Genomic DNA, 17432 nt, shown 5'->3' with positions numbered 1-17432 from the left:
AAGCTTACGCTAGAATGGGCAGGAGAAATGCCAAACTAAAAGTTTTGCGATCACAGTAGATGTGTGCAAGCTTCTATAGATAAGTTAAATGGTGATCACCGATCACACAAGGGAGGCCAACATGTTGGCAATAACTTGCCCATTTTGCTACATACATGAAAGATGACGTGAAGATTCACTGTGTTAATCCTAGACTAAGTTGCTTGTTAGTGTTCTTGGATAGGTGTGCGGTCTTTCCTCTAAAGATGGCTGGTAATCTAGTAATGCAATTGTGCACGCTCACTGTACACTTAAAGTCTTGAACTCATTTTACACCCGTTTAAGTAATATGAAGTAAGTATCCTTCTGTTCAAACTAAAAATAAAAACCCAGTCCATGTGTATCAGAAAGTGGTATATAAAAAGATTATAGATTCTTGGAAATACAACAAAATTTTCATTACAATTTAATAACAAATTTTACTTTGTATCACTCACCCGAGAACTATCTGGAGAAACCTATATTTGCTATGGCTCACACAACAGGAGCGAAAATGGTATATGGGTAAGAGATCAAAAGGGTAAAAAATGAAAAGGGAAGAAAAGGATGCTATATTAATAATGCACAATGTCACTTGGACGTGAGGCTAACTACATACCCTCTTAAAAATTATCTTCATAATCTCCTTTCCGATGCCTTACAGTATCAATCAGTGCGATAACCAGCTTTATCAACGAGAATATCAGGAGACCACATTCCAAAGTCCCCTTATTCTGATCGATCCAGGCTATCTTTCCTTTTCCATCATGTGGTTGTAATGGTAAGCTGATATCTTCTTTCCGTAATTAAGGCCTACAAAAAGTTATATGTACTGCTGAATAACCTCTCAATGTTCAAATAGACTCCACTTTATCTTTACCCCTCCTTTCCACTTCGATAATTTCTTCATTGACAGAAATAAGGTAAATTTTAAACATTAAGGAGTAACCTCTTACCGGTTAACTGGGAATCAGGAGCAGGACAACAGCGAAAAAATACAGAATGACAGAAATTGCAACACCAGCGATGAAATTATGCAACAACCGTCGGTTTTCCTTTGTTGGTATGAATACAGTCTTGATCACATTAGTCAGCTCAAAAATCCGGTGGGAAACCTGAGAAGCAAGAAAGTTAAATTAATATAGCAGCAGCAACTGTAGTAGGTAGATTACTCAAAGATTAAGTTCTATTACCAAAACATAGATAGCAGTTGTAAGCATAAAGTTCAGCATAGGATATTCTGGAATAAGAGAGAGAAGCCACTTAGGTTGTCCATTGGGCGTGTTTGATCTGCACATCAAATTATAGGCAGTAAGAAAGACTGTTATATTCATACACCACATGTAATATCAGTGCCGAATTTCAAGCCCCCGTCAGTGGGGATGTATTAAAACCCAAATGTCAGACAACCAATGTCAAGAACATATACCTTAACCAAATATGAAATTGAGATATGTAAGTCTCCAGAGTAATCTTTCCGAGCCATCTAATAACAAAGAGAAAATATCTTAGAAAAAGCACCTCAGTTTTCAAGAATATAATAAGAGACTAAGAGTAAACTTTCAAATATCGATACAATCTCCCAGACCTAAGTGGACAATGAACTAAAAGAACATGTGGTTTGGCATAGTCCAACCAAACAGGATAGATAGATTGATAATAACAATCCAAAATAGAGACCTAGGAAACTAAATCGGACTTTTGCGACCCAAATAGATTAAACTGTTACAGATCAACATACAAAACTACAAAACAGTACATATCAGAAACGGATGAAAAAAATGGATAAAAAATCTTACGCAAAGAGAGTCATAGAAAAACTACGCAGCTGATGGGTGACATTGCGCAAGACTATATATACACTGCAATCAAAAGGAGTATGGACAATTATTAGATGTCACCGGACAAACAAAATTGTTGTTACTCAACATTCATAGCAGACAACAGTAAGAATTTGCAAATGAGAAAGATGGTACACATACGTTATTGGAATCCATGATGTGTATGGGTGCAATTTATTGTATGAGATTTTGTCCAACTTATATATGTATTCATACCACAAGTAACCAACCTGCAAAATAAAGATAGATTTTATAGTAGCACATATGTAAAGTGTACTTCAAAGTAGCCACAATATAATCCAACTCACAAATACTGCAACTGAAGCTACTCCAGTTTTGATAGCATGTCTCCTCTTTGGTTCAGACTCCTCCAACTTTTCCAAGTATTTTTCGACCTGTTAAGATGTATCACATATTTAAGCCAAGTCAAACATAAAAAATTTCACATAATTACAAAAAAACAAAAGGCACTCTAGAAAGTTACAGTTGGGTGGTAGTAGGCGTAGATCATTCCAATGATCCACACATAACGATCAAGCCCGGATCTGAAATGCCATTCATGTACTCGAGGAAGATCTGGTTTTGCAGGATCAGTGTACCCTATAATTCAAGAAGTCGTAGTCAGAAAAACTGAACCAATTCAAGATCGTGAATCCTCTTAGAAAAAAATGACATGAATTTGTATCATTCATGTGAATATAGATGGCATAAGAACAAGAAGTAACTGACCTAAAAAGAACATGAAAGGACTCCAGATCAATTCGAAGACTCCAGGAACTTCCCAAACAAGTATGACCACCAGAAAGCAAGAAAGAATTTTCACCGCCATCACAGTTGGTATTTCGTTGTATTTATTGAATATACCAAGGGCTCCATACACCATAAGAGTGAAAAGCGTATGCATCGGACAAATGTAGTACAGCATATAATCATTATTCAAAACAATGCAGCAAAATGCAACAAAGAAATTTAGCCGCCACATCATCTGCATGGAGACAGTAGAGTTCAATATTAGGAAAGGGTCATAATAATAATAACAACAAGCTCACATTAAACCCAAGAAATCATAAATAGGAGTATTATATCACCTGAGCAAAGCGGGGCAGGCTAAAATCTTTTCGTATGTAGTAATATGAAAAATTGCCGAATCCGGTCATCCAAACATATGCAGCAATGAACACACGTATAGCATTGTAGATCTCCGTTGCAGCAAAATAGTGATACATCAGAAAAAGAACCTGTCATGTTCAAAGGTTTATAGCATTAGTTGGTAACTTAAAAATACTAATACCGATGACATAAGACGTCTGTGCAAGCATTGGCAGAACATTCATGTGTATACATCAGTAATTCAAGCCAAGGTATGCAATCTCATAAAAGGTAGGTATTCTATATTCACACGTACATAAAAAGGATTACGCAAAGAGACTAAATCAATTTGCTTGGTAGCTATTGAGCTCTAGCATTGAATATACTGTGACAATTCAATTACCTATAAATACACCAAAGGGGGGACGGAATGATAGAATTTCAGGTCAAGTCACACCAAGTGGTGTCTTACATACGTTAGCACAAAAAACATGGGTGAGGTCATAATCATCCCTACTAATCAGCTCTCAGCCATCAGCCAATTTGAATTTAAAAAATCACAACCAAATTGATTCGAACCCATTTCTGTCGATAATAGAATGCGATAACCATCGTCCATCACCAACTAATGAGGACCAACACACCCTTACCCTTGTGTGAAACCTGCTTTCTGACTGATCCCCAAAGAAAAGGTTCTTATTTGAACATATTGAACTTGCAAAAGTTATTTTCTCCATTTCCAATAATCCTCAAAAGACAATGAGAAGTTTCAAGAAATCCCAAAAACCCTAAATTGTGTCATAATATTCTTCGAAAGTGATATAACAAGCATTTGTAGGTGCAACAAAAAGAAAAATCCATCAGATTATCACTACAACCTATAACTGCAAGTTGAATTCAGTCAAGTAACTATCAATATTTGATACATAAGGGGCACTCGGTATTAATCCCTTTTACAAGAAGAAATTGAAAACATCATATCAAATAGAGCACTTGCCTGCATCCAACCCTTCCATTCCTCAGTCTGGTGTCGGTTCAGGTAAAGAATTGATTTCCCTGAAAATGCTGACTTATCTTGGTGTTTCTTGAGTGAAGTCATTGCTGAAACAATCACCAGGAGGAAGTAGAGAAATAGGAATAGATCACGATTGTAGTTCTGTCAATAGGAAAGTTAAAAGTCAAAATTCAATTAAAATACAAGAAAAATCAGCAAGAGAAAGAAACGAGTTTGACATATAATCACCCATGCCTTAGAGTATAAAAAAGATAGTAATTGTGATTGAGTGAGATGTATCATTAAAATAGAGAATACAATCAGTCACCTATCTACAACATAAATCATCAACCATTTAGTCATTCTCAAAATAATCCAGTCCAAAGAATGGTGAAAACAACCATCCAGGCATCAAAAATCCAGATTTCAAAGAAAAAAAGGGAAGACAAAGACTACAAGAAGAAGGAGTCAGATTTCACTGGTTGACATCTTTCATACTGTTTCAGTTCTGTGCGATGTATATGTTGCATGTTGATAGACCAAACTTCCACCAATGAGTTTTTACCAGGATAAGAGGAAAGACATTGTCTCTAGATTTAGGATTGGGAGAGAGGGGGAGGAGGGGCAACAACATATCTTGGTGCATTACTTCGCAAAAACATTACAGTGAAACAAAGTCAACCAGAAATGTAGCAAGAATGGATTAGGGAACTTTAATACAGCTTCAAGGACAACAATTTAAACATAGCAAGTATGCATTCCCTACTATCTATCATTCTTAGCAACCTCAGTGTTACCATTTTTCCTCCAGTGAGAAATTCTAAAATGGCATTGTAGACATTGAAATATTGAATGTTTCGGTTTTTCCTCACAAATCATAACAATAACACATCAGGTTCTCTAAAGCCTACCCTATAAACACATCAAAATCTATTACAATGCAAATAACCACAAGCTTAACTGGCATGGCATTTCATATGCATCCTGAGAGATTGACGATTCAGATATTACACTAAAACTGTTATAATTCAACTTTGCCACTCTGACAAGGCTACATTTAAAGGATGTGGAAATGACAAAAACATTGGAATGACATCATAATCCATGCAGAATGTACACACCTTGGTTGAATATCCCAGCACATTTGTCCGGTCACAGATATAAAAGTACACCAAAATTAACCCCAGCTCGCCACTATAAATAAATAGACATCATAAGTCATAAGCAATAGTATATTGGAGAGAGAAAAGGGAAAGAGTAAAAAAAATCAAGAGTCAGATATAAAATTGCTTACATGGCTCTTAAGGTAATGCGGTTTTCAAGCAAAAAAGACTCATCCATTGTCACAAACCTGAAGTATATCAAGGAAATTCAATTAACATTAAAGGGCAACAAATTGAACCTAAGCAGAAGAAAACAGAGCATTAAGAAAGCTACCTTATTAAGTTTGACTTGATATTATATGCAGGAAACTTTTGTGAGGTTGCTTTAGAAACTCCGCCTTCCAGGAGCACTGCTCGATCATCTTCCTTTGCAGCCTCATTTCCCAACTCAACAAGATTATTGTCTGAATGGCTGCAACGGTAAAGTCACAAATTCAAAAGAAGAGTTCACAAAGACATCGTTAATTAGCAAAAGACAAATAAGTACAGATAATTAACATGTTCAAAACAAAATATACACGCACTACATATAATACTTTCAAAGTCTGAAAGATGGAACTAGACACTCATCTTTATCATAACTTGAAAGTATTAAAGATCATCAATTTGCACTGCTGTAATTTCATATGTCATACACTTAATGACTCAAAGAACAAACAAATGAAGCACTATATTCAGCACAATGATCTACTACAGAAATTCCAATCACCACACATGGATGTAAGGCATGACACAGAACATTGAGAGGCAATAACACACATATGATCAGAAAATAAATAAAAATAAAAAAAAAAAAAAACAAAAATAAAAAAAAACTGATGTACGTACAGCAATACCACAGCTAATTGAGAAGAAGTTACGATAAAGGTCCCCTTCAAGTCAACAATATGAGATGGAAGATGCAATAAAAGGTTTGTAATAAAGCGTATAAATGCCATCACTTCGAAATATGTAAACACTTAGCACTCACCAAGAGAGCAAGCTTTTTTTCCTCCCCCCAAAAACAAATGTTGCTATGTCCGGCGGTTGCGACACATTATCCATTAATATTCCTTAAGTAGTTTCTGAATAAACCTTAGTACAACTTAATTGAAACCTTCACAAACATGCCTGTGCAACTCCATTACCTACCCCAAAAAATATATCCAACTACTGCAAGAGAAGCAAAGTAAAGTGCAGCTAAAATGTGAAAGTCTCAGGCAATAAAACATAATCAATGTCTTGCATTTTCATCATCTTATTCATCTATATGCCTCAAATGTTCACAATATTTCAGTAAATCTGCAAGTGAATCTTGGTTGCAATTTGCATGTGCAGTGTCCTGTACCTTATTGTCCTTGAAACCCAACGCAAAAATGTAACTTATTTCCTCTATTCTTTTATATTACTATGTTTAATCATAGAGAGAGCCACACATATTAAGGAACCTATGTGATGAGAAGAGATAAAGAGAGATAAAAAAAAAAGGGACTAGTGTGATGGAGAGAACCCAAAGCCAAAACAAACAATGTTGCGATTATATTAAAACTTCTTATACAGGGGAATGCTCCAATCCACTTCTTATGGACAATGGACCACAGTCTCCAAAGTATATATCCTTAGATGATGACCAATAAGTATCCATCTCAAGTAAATATCTGGAAGTCTAGGCTGCTTAAAACTTTCAATGAGCCTGAAAACACAAGATTTCATCTTTTGTATGTCATTCAACTGGTTCCAAATTCAACTACTCAGATATGTCATTTAGCATATGAGGTAAAACTAATAAGCAGCAAGTGACAATACAAAAAGCAGCCCCTTGACTATTGCAGGGATTTTAAAATAAAATTAAACATGTATAAACAGCACTATAATAGCTAAAGAAAAAAATATATCATACATAATGAAATTTTCCATGAATCATACAAGTCTTGTGCAGATACATCACATCTGGCTGATTTAGATTTAAAATCACTGAACACAATTTGAGCTTCAACTCCTTAACAAAACTCAAAGAAGAACTACTCACACTTTAGAATGAGCTGAAGACCTCTTGTACTCCAAAATCTCAGAGTAGACCCAAGCAACCAAAGTTGGAATAAACCCAAGCAGAAAAGACACCTACAGTAACGAAAACAGGGTTAATCTGACAAGCAATAAGAAACTCATGCTCAATGAGAAGAACCCAGTCCTTCAGTATAGTTTCCATTATTATATTTCAAAGATATACTTGAATTTTCTAAGTATTATATGCAAGATAATAACTACATTTGTGTTAAAGGAGCTTTTGTGAACTGCCTAAGTCATGAATTTGCATAACAGAAACCAATTATTAGTACAGATCTACACCAGATTAATGCACTAGCAGCAAAAGCTTCTTCTTAGTTCTCCCTCTGTTGCTCTCTTTCTACACTAAGACCTCATCTCTTAATCCGTCTAGGACATTTTTATTGAATATTAACCTCATCATAACTATGTCCTTCACTCACACACAGTATCAGTATGTCATGTCTATAGCTTGAAGTATCCAATACATTTACATGCTTAGCGATCTAAATCGCAATCCCATACATGCATTGACTTTCTAAATCTGAAGTGCATGTTGTATACAAGTACCTTCATCAAACATTATACTTTACAAGGAAGTAAAAAGTTCAATAATTCTAAACCAACTATAGCATTGGATTCGACCAATATAAGTCGATCAAACGAGTATTCGAGTTCAAGTAACATTCCCAATATTTCAGATTTAGCATTAAAGTGACATTGACTAATTGATGAACAAGGGCCATATTTGAGTACAGCTAAACCCAATCCCCCTCCAAAATCACAACCCATTTCCCACCAACATACATTTCCCTCCACAAATCAACTCATCATAATATCGAAAAACCCGAAAAATGCATCAATCACCAAGGTTTATTTCAAAGTCAAATCGAATCGAACCCATATTACTGTTGTTACAAGAATCCAGCAACTTTTTGAACATACCTGTCCGGGCGTAATCGGCCCAGAGTCCACCATTGCGATTCTCCCCAGTGATCAACTCAATCTCACACTGCTAACAAAAACAAACCAACCCATCAAAAATCAATGCAAATGCAATCAAAACTTCATAATTAAACCAGATCAAAGCTCAAAAAAAAGTACCCAGATTTGCTAGAACCCGCGAAAACCGAGAAGTAGATCAATGAATGAGAGAGAAAGAGAGAGAAAGCACCGTATTTAATACGGAATAAAACCCTAAAAAAACCAAAATCGATTAAAATAAAAACCCAATTTAGGTAAGTAAGATCTGGGGAGTAATGAAGTCGCCTGTTGCTTAAAGAATAGATGAAATGTCGGAAGAAACGTCAAAATCAAAATTGGGTCTTAGGTTTTGATATTGGTAGGTTCCTTGTCTAATACTCCGCCATTGATGACGTCATTAATGGAGCTTGAATTGGTTTGATTTGGTGAGGTTGAGAGAAAATTGGTTGGTGATTTCGATGTCGGTTCGTTGCTGCAAAATCACTGTAATGGAGATTGAAAGGGAGGAGAGAGAAAGTGAGGAAGGAAAGTGGTTGGGTTTTAATATTATTATTTTTTATACTATTATTTTTAGTTTATTACAGCGTTTGATTATGGGATGATTAATTTATTATTACAGGATTTTAAAATTAAGAGGGATTGATTAACTAAATTTCAAATATTGTTTAAAAAATGATGAATCGAGGAATTATAGGGATCAACTAACATGAGTACATGACTATCACACTATCATTGTACGGCTTTTCCATAATAGTGTATTGATGAATTGAAGGAAAAATTGACGAAGGTCTCGAGAGCATTTTGTCATAAGATAACTAAAAAATTAAAATTAAATCAAAATTAAAATATATACTAATTACATAATTGGCGTGTGTTTTTGTCATGAATTTTCAAATTATTACAGAGTATCATTTTAGGAAATATTATAACTTGTTATCTAAAGTTTTGGAGGCATTTGTTCATAAGAATCTAATTAGATATATATAAATATCAATGATGTTTATTTTTCTCAGGGATGACCACATCTACAAGTTTAGTATTTTTTTTTTATATGTAAAAGAAGTTATTTCTTTCATTTTATTTTATGGTGGTGTTTAAGGATTTTTTTTTTTTTTTTTTTTTGGAAAAAAAATGTTCAATATAATTATCATTGTTTGACTGTTTGTAATGATAAATTATTTTAGAACTCTTACATTTCAATTGAAAATTATTGATTGGGACCAGTGGCGGATCCAAGATTTTCGAATTGGTGAGTCACCATCAATAATTGATCACTTGTTTCAATCCAAAAATTATATATATATAAAAAATATATTTCACCAAAATGATTTCAATCCAAAAATAGGACATAAAAATCCATACTACTATAATACTTAAAAATTCAATCTTACAAGTCCAAAGTACGTACTCCAAATAAATAACATGTTACAAACAAATGGTACTATAAAATTATTACATCAAATTAACTTTATGATTTTCCACTTAGGGTTCGTTTGGCATCGCTGTGGTTTTCTGTTTTTTGGTTTTTTGTTTTTTAAAAGTGTATTATATATGTCACATAATGAATCAAAAAATATATAGACTTATTAAAATCATGATAATTTGAAAACTGACAACAGAAAAGTGGAAACACTTTTTTCTTGTTTCCTGTTTTTGGTTTTTGGTTTTAAAAAAAAAAAAAGAAACTAAAAACCAAAAATGATGCCAATTAATAATCTTTGTGGGAAAATATTAAAATTGGTTGCATAAATATAATATAGTATAAATAGAAACAAGAATTATTAAAAAATTATACAGAGTACAAAAAAAAAAAAGGGGAATAACTTTAATGAAAAAAGAAAGCAGCCAACAAATATTCAAATTCTATGTCAGCTGAAAAGAGACCGGTTATCTAAATAACAGGTCTCTTTGATATTTAAATATATATGACAAAGTGCTAACTCAGGTGGCAGCAATAGCAGCAGCAAAGAGACCGCCTATCTATAATGTTTTTTTTTTTCCATGCACATGAATAGATCCGCCCCTGATTGGGACTTATATATATAGTTTTTGCCTTTACACCACTACCACAACAAACACCACCACTACCAATCACCATGACAAACCTTGAACTCACGATGGAAGCATGTGCGCCTACGTTAAGCATGTGTGAATATGTTTGGCACTCATAGAAAATGGGAATTGACATTATACGATTAGGGACAAGGAAAGTAGGGAGTTGCCATCAAGTTTTTAAGGATCTTGTAAACCGTTCACGGATCATAAAAGGCAAGCACGATAAAGGGACAACGACAGGCAACAACGATTAACCCGTAAATGTTACACCCCATTCATAATCCATGATATTATTAACTCCATATGGTTTGGAACCACGAAAGGAGGATCGGGGATGATGGAACGAAGTGAGTCATGGAGTCACATTCGCCCGTATTGGCCTCTACTCGACGATTCTTATAATGAAAAGTGATTCTCTGCGATCTCAAAGGCATACAAACAAATATTCAATTTGCTCCGAACTATTATTAGGCTAAATTGGTTGAATATTAATGCAACATATAATTTTAAAATATTTGTGATCACTTAATTAAACAAGAAGATTAAAAAGGATCCTAAACCGGTTGTCCAAATTATCTTAATAGGCGTGATTTTCAATTACATATTCTTTTTAAACATGAAATATGGTGATCATAATAACAATAGAATAAACATTAATATTGAAGGCAATTTAACCATAATATTGTTAGTCAAATCAAATATAAATAAACCTAATCATGATACTATCAATATTAAAATAAAATAAGTAATTAAAATAATTAACTACTCACATTTTGCGCGCTCCTTTAAATTGTTACATCATGAATAAATTGTTAGTAACTTCAATAAAAATATAAATCAAATTGAAACAATGAAATTAAAAAGTAGAGTTGATTTGTTCCAAACCCTCAATTAATTCTACTTTCGCAAACTATTTGGTGCAAGCACCCGCACCCAACAGTTTGTGCGTCTGTGTAAATTTCGGCCCATTTTAATACGCTCCTTTAGAAAGGCCCATATCAACTTCCAGTCCATTTATTTCCTTCCCTTTTTTCCGCCATTTTCTACTCCATTTTCTTATTCCAAAAAAACCGCCATTTCTACTTCTGCAATTTCAACTTTCAAGTTTTGCAATTTCAACTTCTTTTCTTCACTTTTTCAATTTCTACAATTTTATGTTGTTTATTTATGAAAGATTCTCAATTTGATTCTTTTTAAAGCCTAATGTAAACATTATTTTTTGCAAATCTCATCCTAACACTTATCCCATATTTGTTTATTTTGAGTTTAATTAAATTTAAGCTTATTTTTAGTCAAATTTGACTTTATTTTTCATTTTTTTCTTTGTTAGGGGAGAAAGTCGGATACCCTCCATTAATAATAAAAATGACGAAAACGTTTTGCACAAAACTTAGTCACATTTCTTCACATACTCATATGCACACAAAATGATAAATAAAAATGCAAAGATAAAGTAAACATAGTAATCATAAGACTTATACAAAGTGTCCAACACGAGTGTTAAGTCAAAATAAGAAAAGTCCTACAAAGTCATAATAAAAATATATACAGGTACAGCTATGATGGCGGAGTACGCAAATGTGGAGGAACGTCAAACATGTCAAAGAACTGTACAGTCCGAAGAGTCAAACCCTCGTCAGCGGCCTAATCACTAGCGGTCGGGATCGAGAGGGTAGGGCTAGTCCATCCCACCTTACCCTGTGGCTACACTCCCAACTAATGAGGCTGTTGTGGTTGCTGCGACGATGAGCCAACCTCATACATCCCACCACCCACTAAAGGAGATGATGTCTCGCCTCCTTGACCAGTCGACCTCTTCGAAGCACCCTAAGACGAAGAGCCCGCGCGAATGCTCCAATGCTACGGTGTGGTCTGACTCCGATCGACCACCCTGGCTCCTTGCCGAAGTACATCGGTGCCTCGAGCCTCCGGACCTCTTTCTTCGAGCCTCGGGCCTTGAACGAATACGCGGCGGAGGAACAGGCTGAAATAGAAAAAACGAGTCAACTCAAGCATGGCAAAATAAACAAGTAAGAAATAAGGTCAAAAGAAATACCTCCGTGCCATCGTCTCCACGACACCTAGCTCGGTGACTCAATCTCATGAGCTGATAATGAAAGGCGTCCATAGCTCTCGTCATCACCTCACGGGAAACCCTGTCAAGCAATGAAGTCAGAAATAATAAAAAAAAAAAATATATGCAAACACAAAATAATAATGAAAGACTTACCGAGGTCTGGCGGCGAGGTATCGACTGCTCTATCAAGCGTCAGGGATTAGGGGACAGAGGAATCATCTCCTCGAACGGGCCGAAAGACCCCTAATAGGTGATGGACACCTTTGGAGGTACAAACTCCTTAGCCGCTGCCGCTGCCTGTCAAAACAAAATCTAGGCAATTAAAATTTACTATGGAGCTATCAAGAGAATAAATCAAAGGCACGAAATGTACCTGCGCCTCCTCCGATATACAAGGAGGTGGAGCCAAATACGACATGTGATTCTCGCCACAATTCCGGCTTGAATGAATATGACGCTGCCAATTTGTACCAGCGAGCGACTCGCCGAAATGGACTCTCATAGCCGTCTGGTCAAACATGTGCTGAGGAGGACGAGCAGGAACCACAAAAGATTCGGTGGAGTGCTGAATCACAACTCTCTCGCCACGATATACCACAACGTCGTACGTCCCCTGAAAATAGCGACACTGAGTTGTATACTGGACAACTCGTCCAGGAAGGTCGAAATCGGCCCATAGCCGAAATCGGACCTCAGGCCCTTACAAATTGAACACCCATGAGATAGATTCCTACTAAGTAGCAAAAGACAGAAATGATAAGAAAAGCATATCGAGAGGATCGACTCTTGAACGCGGGCAGTAGCAGCAACGGGGAGTTCGCGCGGTGAAGGCCTTGCTGGCGAAAAAGACCGGAAGTACTCGTAGAAGCTAGAGCAAGTTACTAACACATGTCTAAAATAAGCTTAGTTAGAGGAAAAAAAAGTATACCTCTACGACCCTCCAGAAGCTAGATTGAGTGGCCTCCTCCTCAAACTTGCGATGGCGACAAGCGAGTCGCAATCCAAACAGGAAGTCAGCATAGGCCAAGCTGGCCCAATCATATGACCCGACCATATGAAGGTCGCGAAGAGCAGGCAAGTAGTAGAGTAGCACTTGGCTACCCTTGTCAGGAGTGAAAGTCCCCGACAAAAGAATCAGAACAAAGATGCGCACCCGCTGCTCTGGGGTGGTCGCACTATCTCGAAAGGCCTCCATGAGCATAGACCGCCGAATACATCGGCTACTAATCTACATTGGCCGAGCCTCGCCGCGAGCTCGAATAGCGATAGGACCGAGTAGTTCCTCTACCTCGGGAGAGAAAACGGTGATATCGCTGCCGAAAGGAACCGCAGTAGTCCGGAACTCGAGTCTGGTGATGAGACTGAAGTCGACAAAAGTGATGGTCATCTCACCCTAAGGAAAATGAAAAGTGTTGTTGGTGTACCAAAAGAACTCCACCAAAGCTCGAATCAGAAAACGACTCGAGAATGAAGAATAGAGCGCCTGAGTGGCCTGCAACAGTGGAGTCAGACCACAAGACTCCCACATCCCACGCAACCCCTCATTGTTGAGGAAGTGAGACTCGTACAATTGTCCGACAGTGTCGTTGCCCGAGCCATGGCAACGAACTCACTCGTCAGTCATCCCGCGGCGGACTCGCTCCAAGATGTGAAACAAGGACACGGTATAAGGTACGCCCATCCCACTCAGGGAACTCCCCAAGACTAGTGGAAGTACCCTCGTCGGCGTCAACGAGCTCGTCTTCTCAGTGAGCGCCACGAGAGCGTGAGGCATAACCGTGTCGACGAGACATGCTAATTATGCAAGCAAATAGTAAATCAAAGGTTCTATAGTATCTAAGGTTTTCCTAGCTGCAATGATACTATGTTCGTAAAAAAGAAAAGAGTACGTAGTACTAAAACAGAGCATGATTTTGATTCGAGCAAAAATAGCATTTTAAAGCAATCAAATAAATTCTTGCAATACTAGAACAAATATTGTGACAAATTGAGAATGAATAGCTACCAAAAACATGAAAAACAAGTCACTTGTTCTCACGAACTCAAGAGGTTCAACAATGGAAAATCGCTTATTTCTTCACCAAATTGAGTCAAACAAGTATCAAAACACTCCTAAGGTGATATACAAACATAAACAAGCAAATTCATGGAATAAATTTTGACAAACAAAGCAAATTGAGCAATATATATAATTCTCGTTTTTCCGGAAAAACCACGAGCAAACAAACACCAAATTCGCATTAAACAGAGTGAGTTTGAGAAAAACTTACATAGATCGAGATCACAAGCTTTGATTTGCAAAAAACTTGAGTGAATTTCGTTGAGAAACGAAGGGGAACGAGCAAGATGAAGATTTCAAGCGAAATGAGAAATAAAAGACGCATGAACAGCAAAATGAAGGAGAAGGGGTTTAAATTCGGAAAACCCGACTCCAGCGCGAAACGACAAGCCTGTCGCACCACGACATAGCGTAAAGCGCGCGCTGGATCCCTTTCTTCGGAGACACAATTTGTGGCCCCCATATTGATTTATGCGGACCTCATGCAACAATTTTGGGTTCCTTGGTACGCCAGTTAGCCCTTATAAGCAAATTGACATGATTAGTAGTCGGCTCGATTACAATCACAGTAAGTAATCGACCTGATGATGATCGTCTCACTTAGCTTAAGCACCTAAGCATTGGCTTATCGCAAGCACCAAGATATTGGTTCATAAAGCAAAAGCAAAAGCAAACGCAAACATCAAAGCATAACAAAATACAAGCAACAGCGTAGCAAGCATTAAAACAAAGCACCAACAAACTGAGAATCAACAAGCAGTGATCTTCGATAGCTTTCCAAGGAAACTTATCACGCCAAATAGGGGATTGCTACCAGCAGAGCAATCTTCGACGATAGTCCCTAAGATGTGGAAAGTCGTCATAAAGGCTGAAGATGGCTACAAGCAGAGCTGTCTTCGATAGTTTATTCTAAGATGTGAGAAATTGTCAAAAATATGAGGATGACTACAAGCAGAGTTATCTTTGATCGTGTTCCCTAGATTGGGGAAGATGGTCACAAAACGGCAGAAGAGTGCTACAAGAAGAGAAATCTTTGATGGTGTTCCCTAAGATGTGGAAGACTGTCACGACAGAAATTGAAGGCAGCTACAAGTAAAGCAGTCTTCAGGTGATGTCCCTTAGCTTGTGGAGATCGTCACAACAAAATCGGTTACTCTAGAGACGTGTGCTCGACAGTGCAAGATACGCATTTCTTAACTTTTTTATCTGTATAACTAACGCTAATTTGTAGGTATCGGCGTTACAAGAGTGATTTAGGATCGCAGAACGTTCTGAATCATTCTCCATCCCTATCACTACTTTGACTTTTATTTTCGAAACATGCGTTTCTCAAAAGTGAAAGTATGAAAAGTGATGAATCACATTTATATAGGATTTGTAGGCACGTTTATGCTAGTTTTATAGTATTAAAAGTGATGAATCACATTTAAAGTGATGAAAATGCATAAGTTGTTTTTTTTTGTACTCTATTATACTTCGTTTCTGTTTTCTTAATGTTTCAGGTAGTTTTTATAATTATTTGGATGCTTTCGGAGTAGTTTTGGAAGAATCGGGCAATGAAATGATGAAACGTCGATGAATCGAGGTCGCTTAATGAGGGAAATGTGTTTGTGGAAGATTATTTTGAGATTTATATACTTGAGAAATGAATATAGCATACACAAGGGTTGTTATGCACTTTTCAGAATTGAATTTGAGTTAGAAACGAAGTTAAATGATGTTTTACAAAGTGGCAAAACAGACCTTTGGTCACTCTTTTGATCATAACTTGAGTTCTACGAATCGGATTGAAGCGATTTGAATTGCGTTGGAAACTAGACTTGAAGATCTTTCCAACGATAGGTGACACGTCCGTGAGATATAGCCCTTGAAAGACGACCCTGCGAACCAGCAGACCACCAGCGCCCGAAGCTCGGCACTCCTAGGCCACGAGCAGCTTCTATTTGGCCCGATGGGTACCCAGCGGCCGCTGGTTTCCGCGCCCAGCAGCAGCAGATCATCTTCGGTCCTTGTTTTCCATCATCGCAACAATCCTTGATCGACGATGACTCCTTTAATTGTCCAATCATCGAACAACATTTGTTATTTTCAATTTCTATCTTTTTATTTATTTATTTATCTTTAGATTAGTTTTAGGAATATAAATACTTCAAGGGATTATTATTTTCCCGTATGCCTTTTATACTTTTTATTATTTTACGTTCTTTTTAGTTTTCTCTCGAACCCTAATTTCTCATGGCTTCTCTATGGATTCTTCCATGGATAATTCTTGGGTTTATTATTTCAATCAATTGAGGTATTTTATTTCTATTTCTTGTTTTTAATTATGTTTAATTCCTTAGATATAGTTTTAATTATTTCTTCCATGTTTGAGTAGTTTATTTCTAGGGTTTGGGAATCCATGATTATATGATGAATCTTGATTGATATTTTTAATATTTTGATTATTCATTTCTCTAATTGATAGTATTTTATTGTTAATCTTGCAACCTGATCAATTGTTTGATTAATTATTGTTAATAAGAGTTTGAATCGAAAGATCTTACTTTTAGAGGCTTATCTACAATTAGCAATTCTGATTATGTCAGCGACCGAACTACATATGTTGAATTGAGAGCGTTAAGACCCGACAGTAGGCTTAGAAATTGCTCTAGATAATTGATTGATTGAATTGTTATTGATATTTGATAGATTTAAAACTAAAAACATGGTGAACCATAACCCTAGGTCTTTTTATTAATTATTTTATCCCTCTTTTAATTTTGACTATATTTTTATCCCAATTTCGTGACATAGTTTAGTTTCTCCATACCTTGAATGCTAGATTGAATAGTCATCTCTCTTTGGATTCGACCCTACTTACCCTACTACATTGTTAGTTGGTTTTGTTAGAAGTTATTTTTGACAGGTTTACGACAACCTATCAAAAATCCAGTGATGAGTACCTTTCACGTGGCATCCAAAGGGAAGGAAGCTAGAGTAAATGATTCGCCAACAAGTTTTAGGAACTTGTAAACCGTTCACAGGGTGAAGGTTACATCCCTTCACGATCCATGAGATCGCTAACTCCATAGTGGTGTGGAACCATGACTGGATATTCGGGGATGAAGGTACAAATCCAACCTAA

At 36.5% G+C, this 17432-nt stretch overlaps 1 protein-coding gene across 2 annotated transcripts; it reads right to left on the bottom strand.

Moving 5' to 3' along the window:
* Positions 1 to 378: 378 nt before the first annotated feature.
* LOC145636145 (protein REDUCED WALL ACETYLATION 3-like) lies at positions 379 to 8660 on the bottom strand. 2 transcript variants are annotated; one of them, XM_081687609.1, is made up of 17 exons: positions 8235 to 8660; positions 8076 to 8145; positions 7114 to 7205; positions 5380 to 5517; positions 5237 to 5293; positions 5064 to 5136; positions 3946 to 4104; positions 2948 to 3097; positions 2589 to 2844; positions 2344 to 2459; positions 2168 to 2254; positions 2001 to 2089; positions 1818 to 1880; positions 1448 to 1504; positions 1212 to 1308; positions 975 to 1133; positions 379 to 831 (listed from the first exon to the last, which is right to left on the bottom strand). In XM_081687609.1, the coding sequence occupies exons 2-16, from the start codon at positions 8106 to 8108 to the stop codon at positions 978 to 980; spliced, it is 1623 nt and encodes a 540-aa protein (XP_081543735.1). In that variant the 5' UTR covers positions 8109 to 8145; positions 8235 to 8660; the 3' UTR covers positions 379 to 831; positions 975 to 977. The 2 variants fall into 2 exon arrangements, with proteins under 2 accessions (XP_081543735.1, XP_081543734.1); XM_081687608.1 differs by having other exon boundaries at positions 8076 to 8142.
* Between the last annotated feature and the right edge of the window lie 8772 nt (positions 8661 to 17432).

The sequence above is a fragment of the Chenopodium album genome, chromosome 6 (assembly GCF_948465745.1).
Source record: "Chenopodium album chromosome 6, dcCheAlbu1.1, whole genome shotgun sequence".
Taxonomy (NCBI): Eukaryota; Viridiplantae; Streptophyta; class Magnoliopsida; order Caryophyllales; family Amaranthaceae; genus Chenopodium; species Chenopodium album.
The sequence above is the reverse complement of the archived record's forward strand: the minus strand, read 5'-3'. Positions and strand labels throughout refer to the sequence as shown.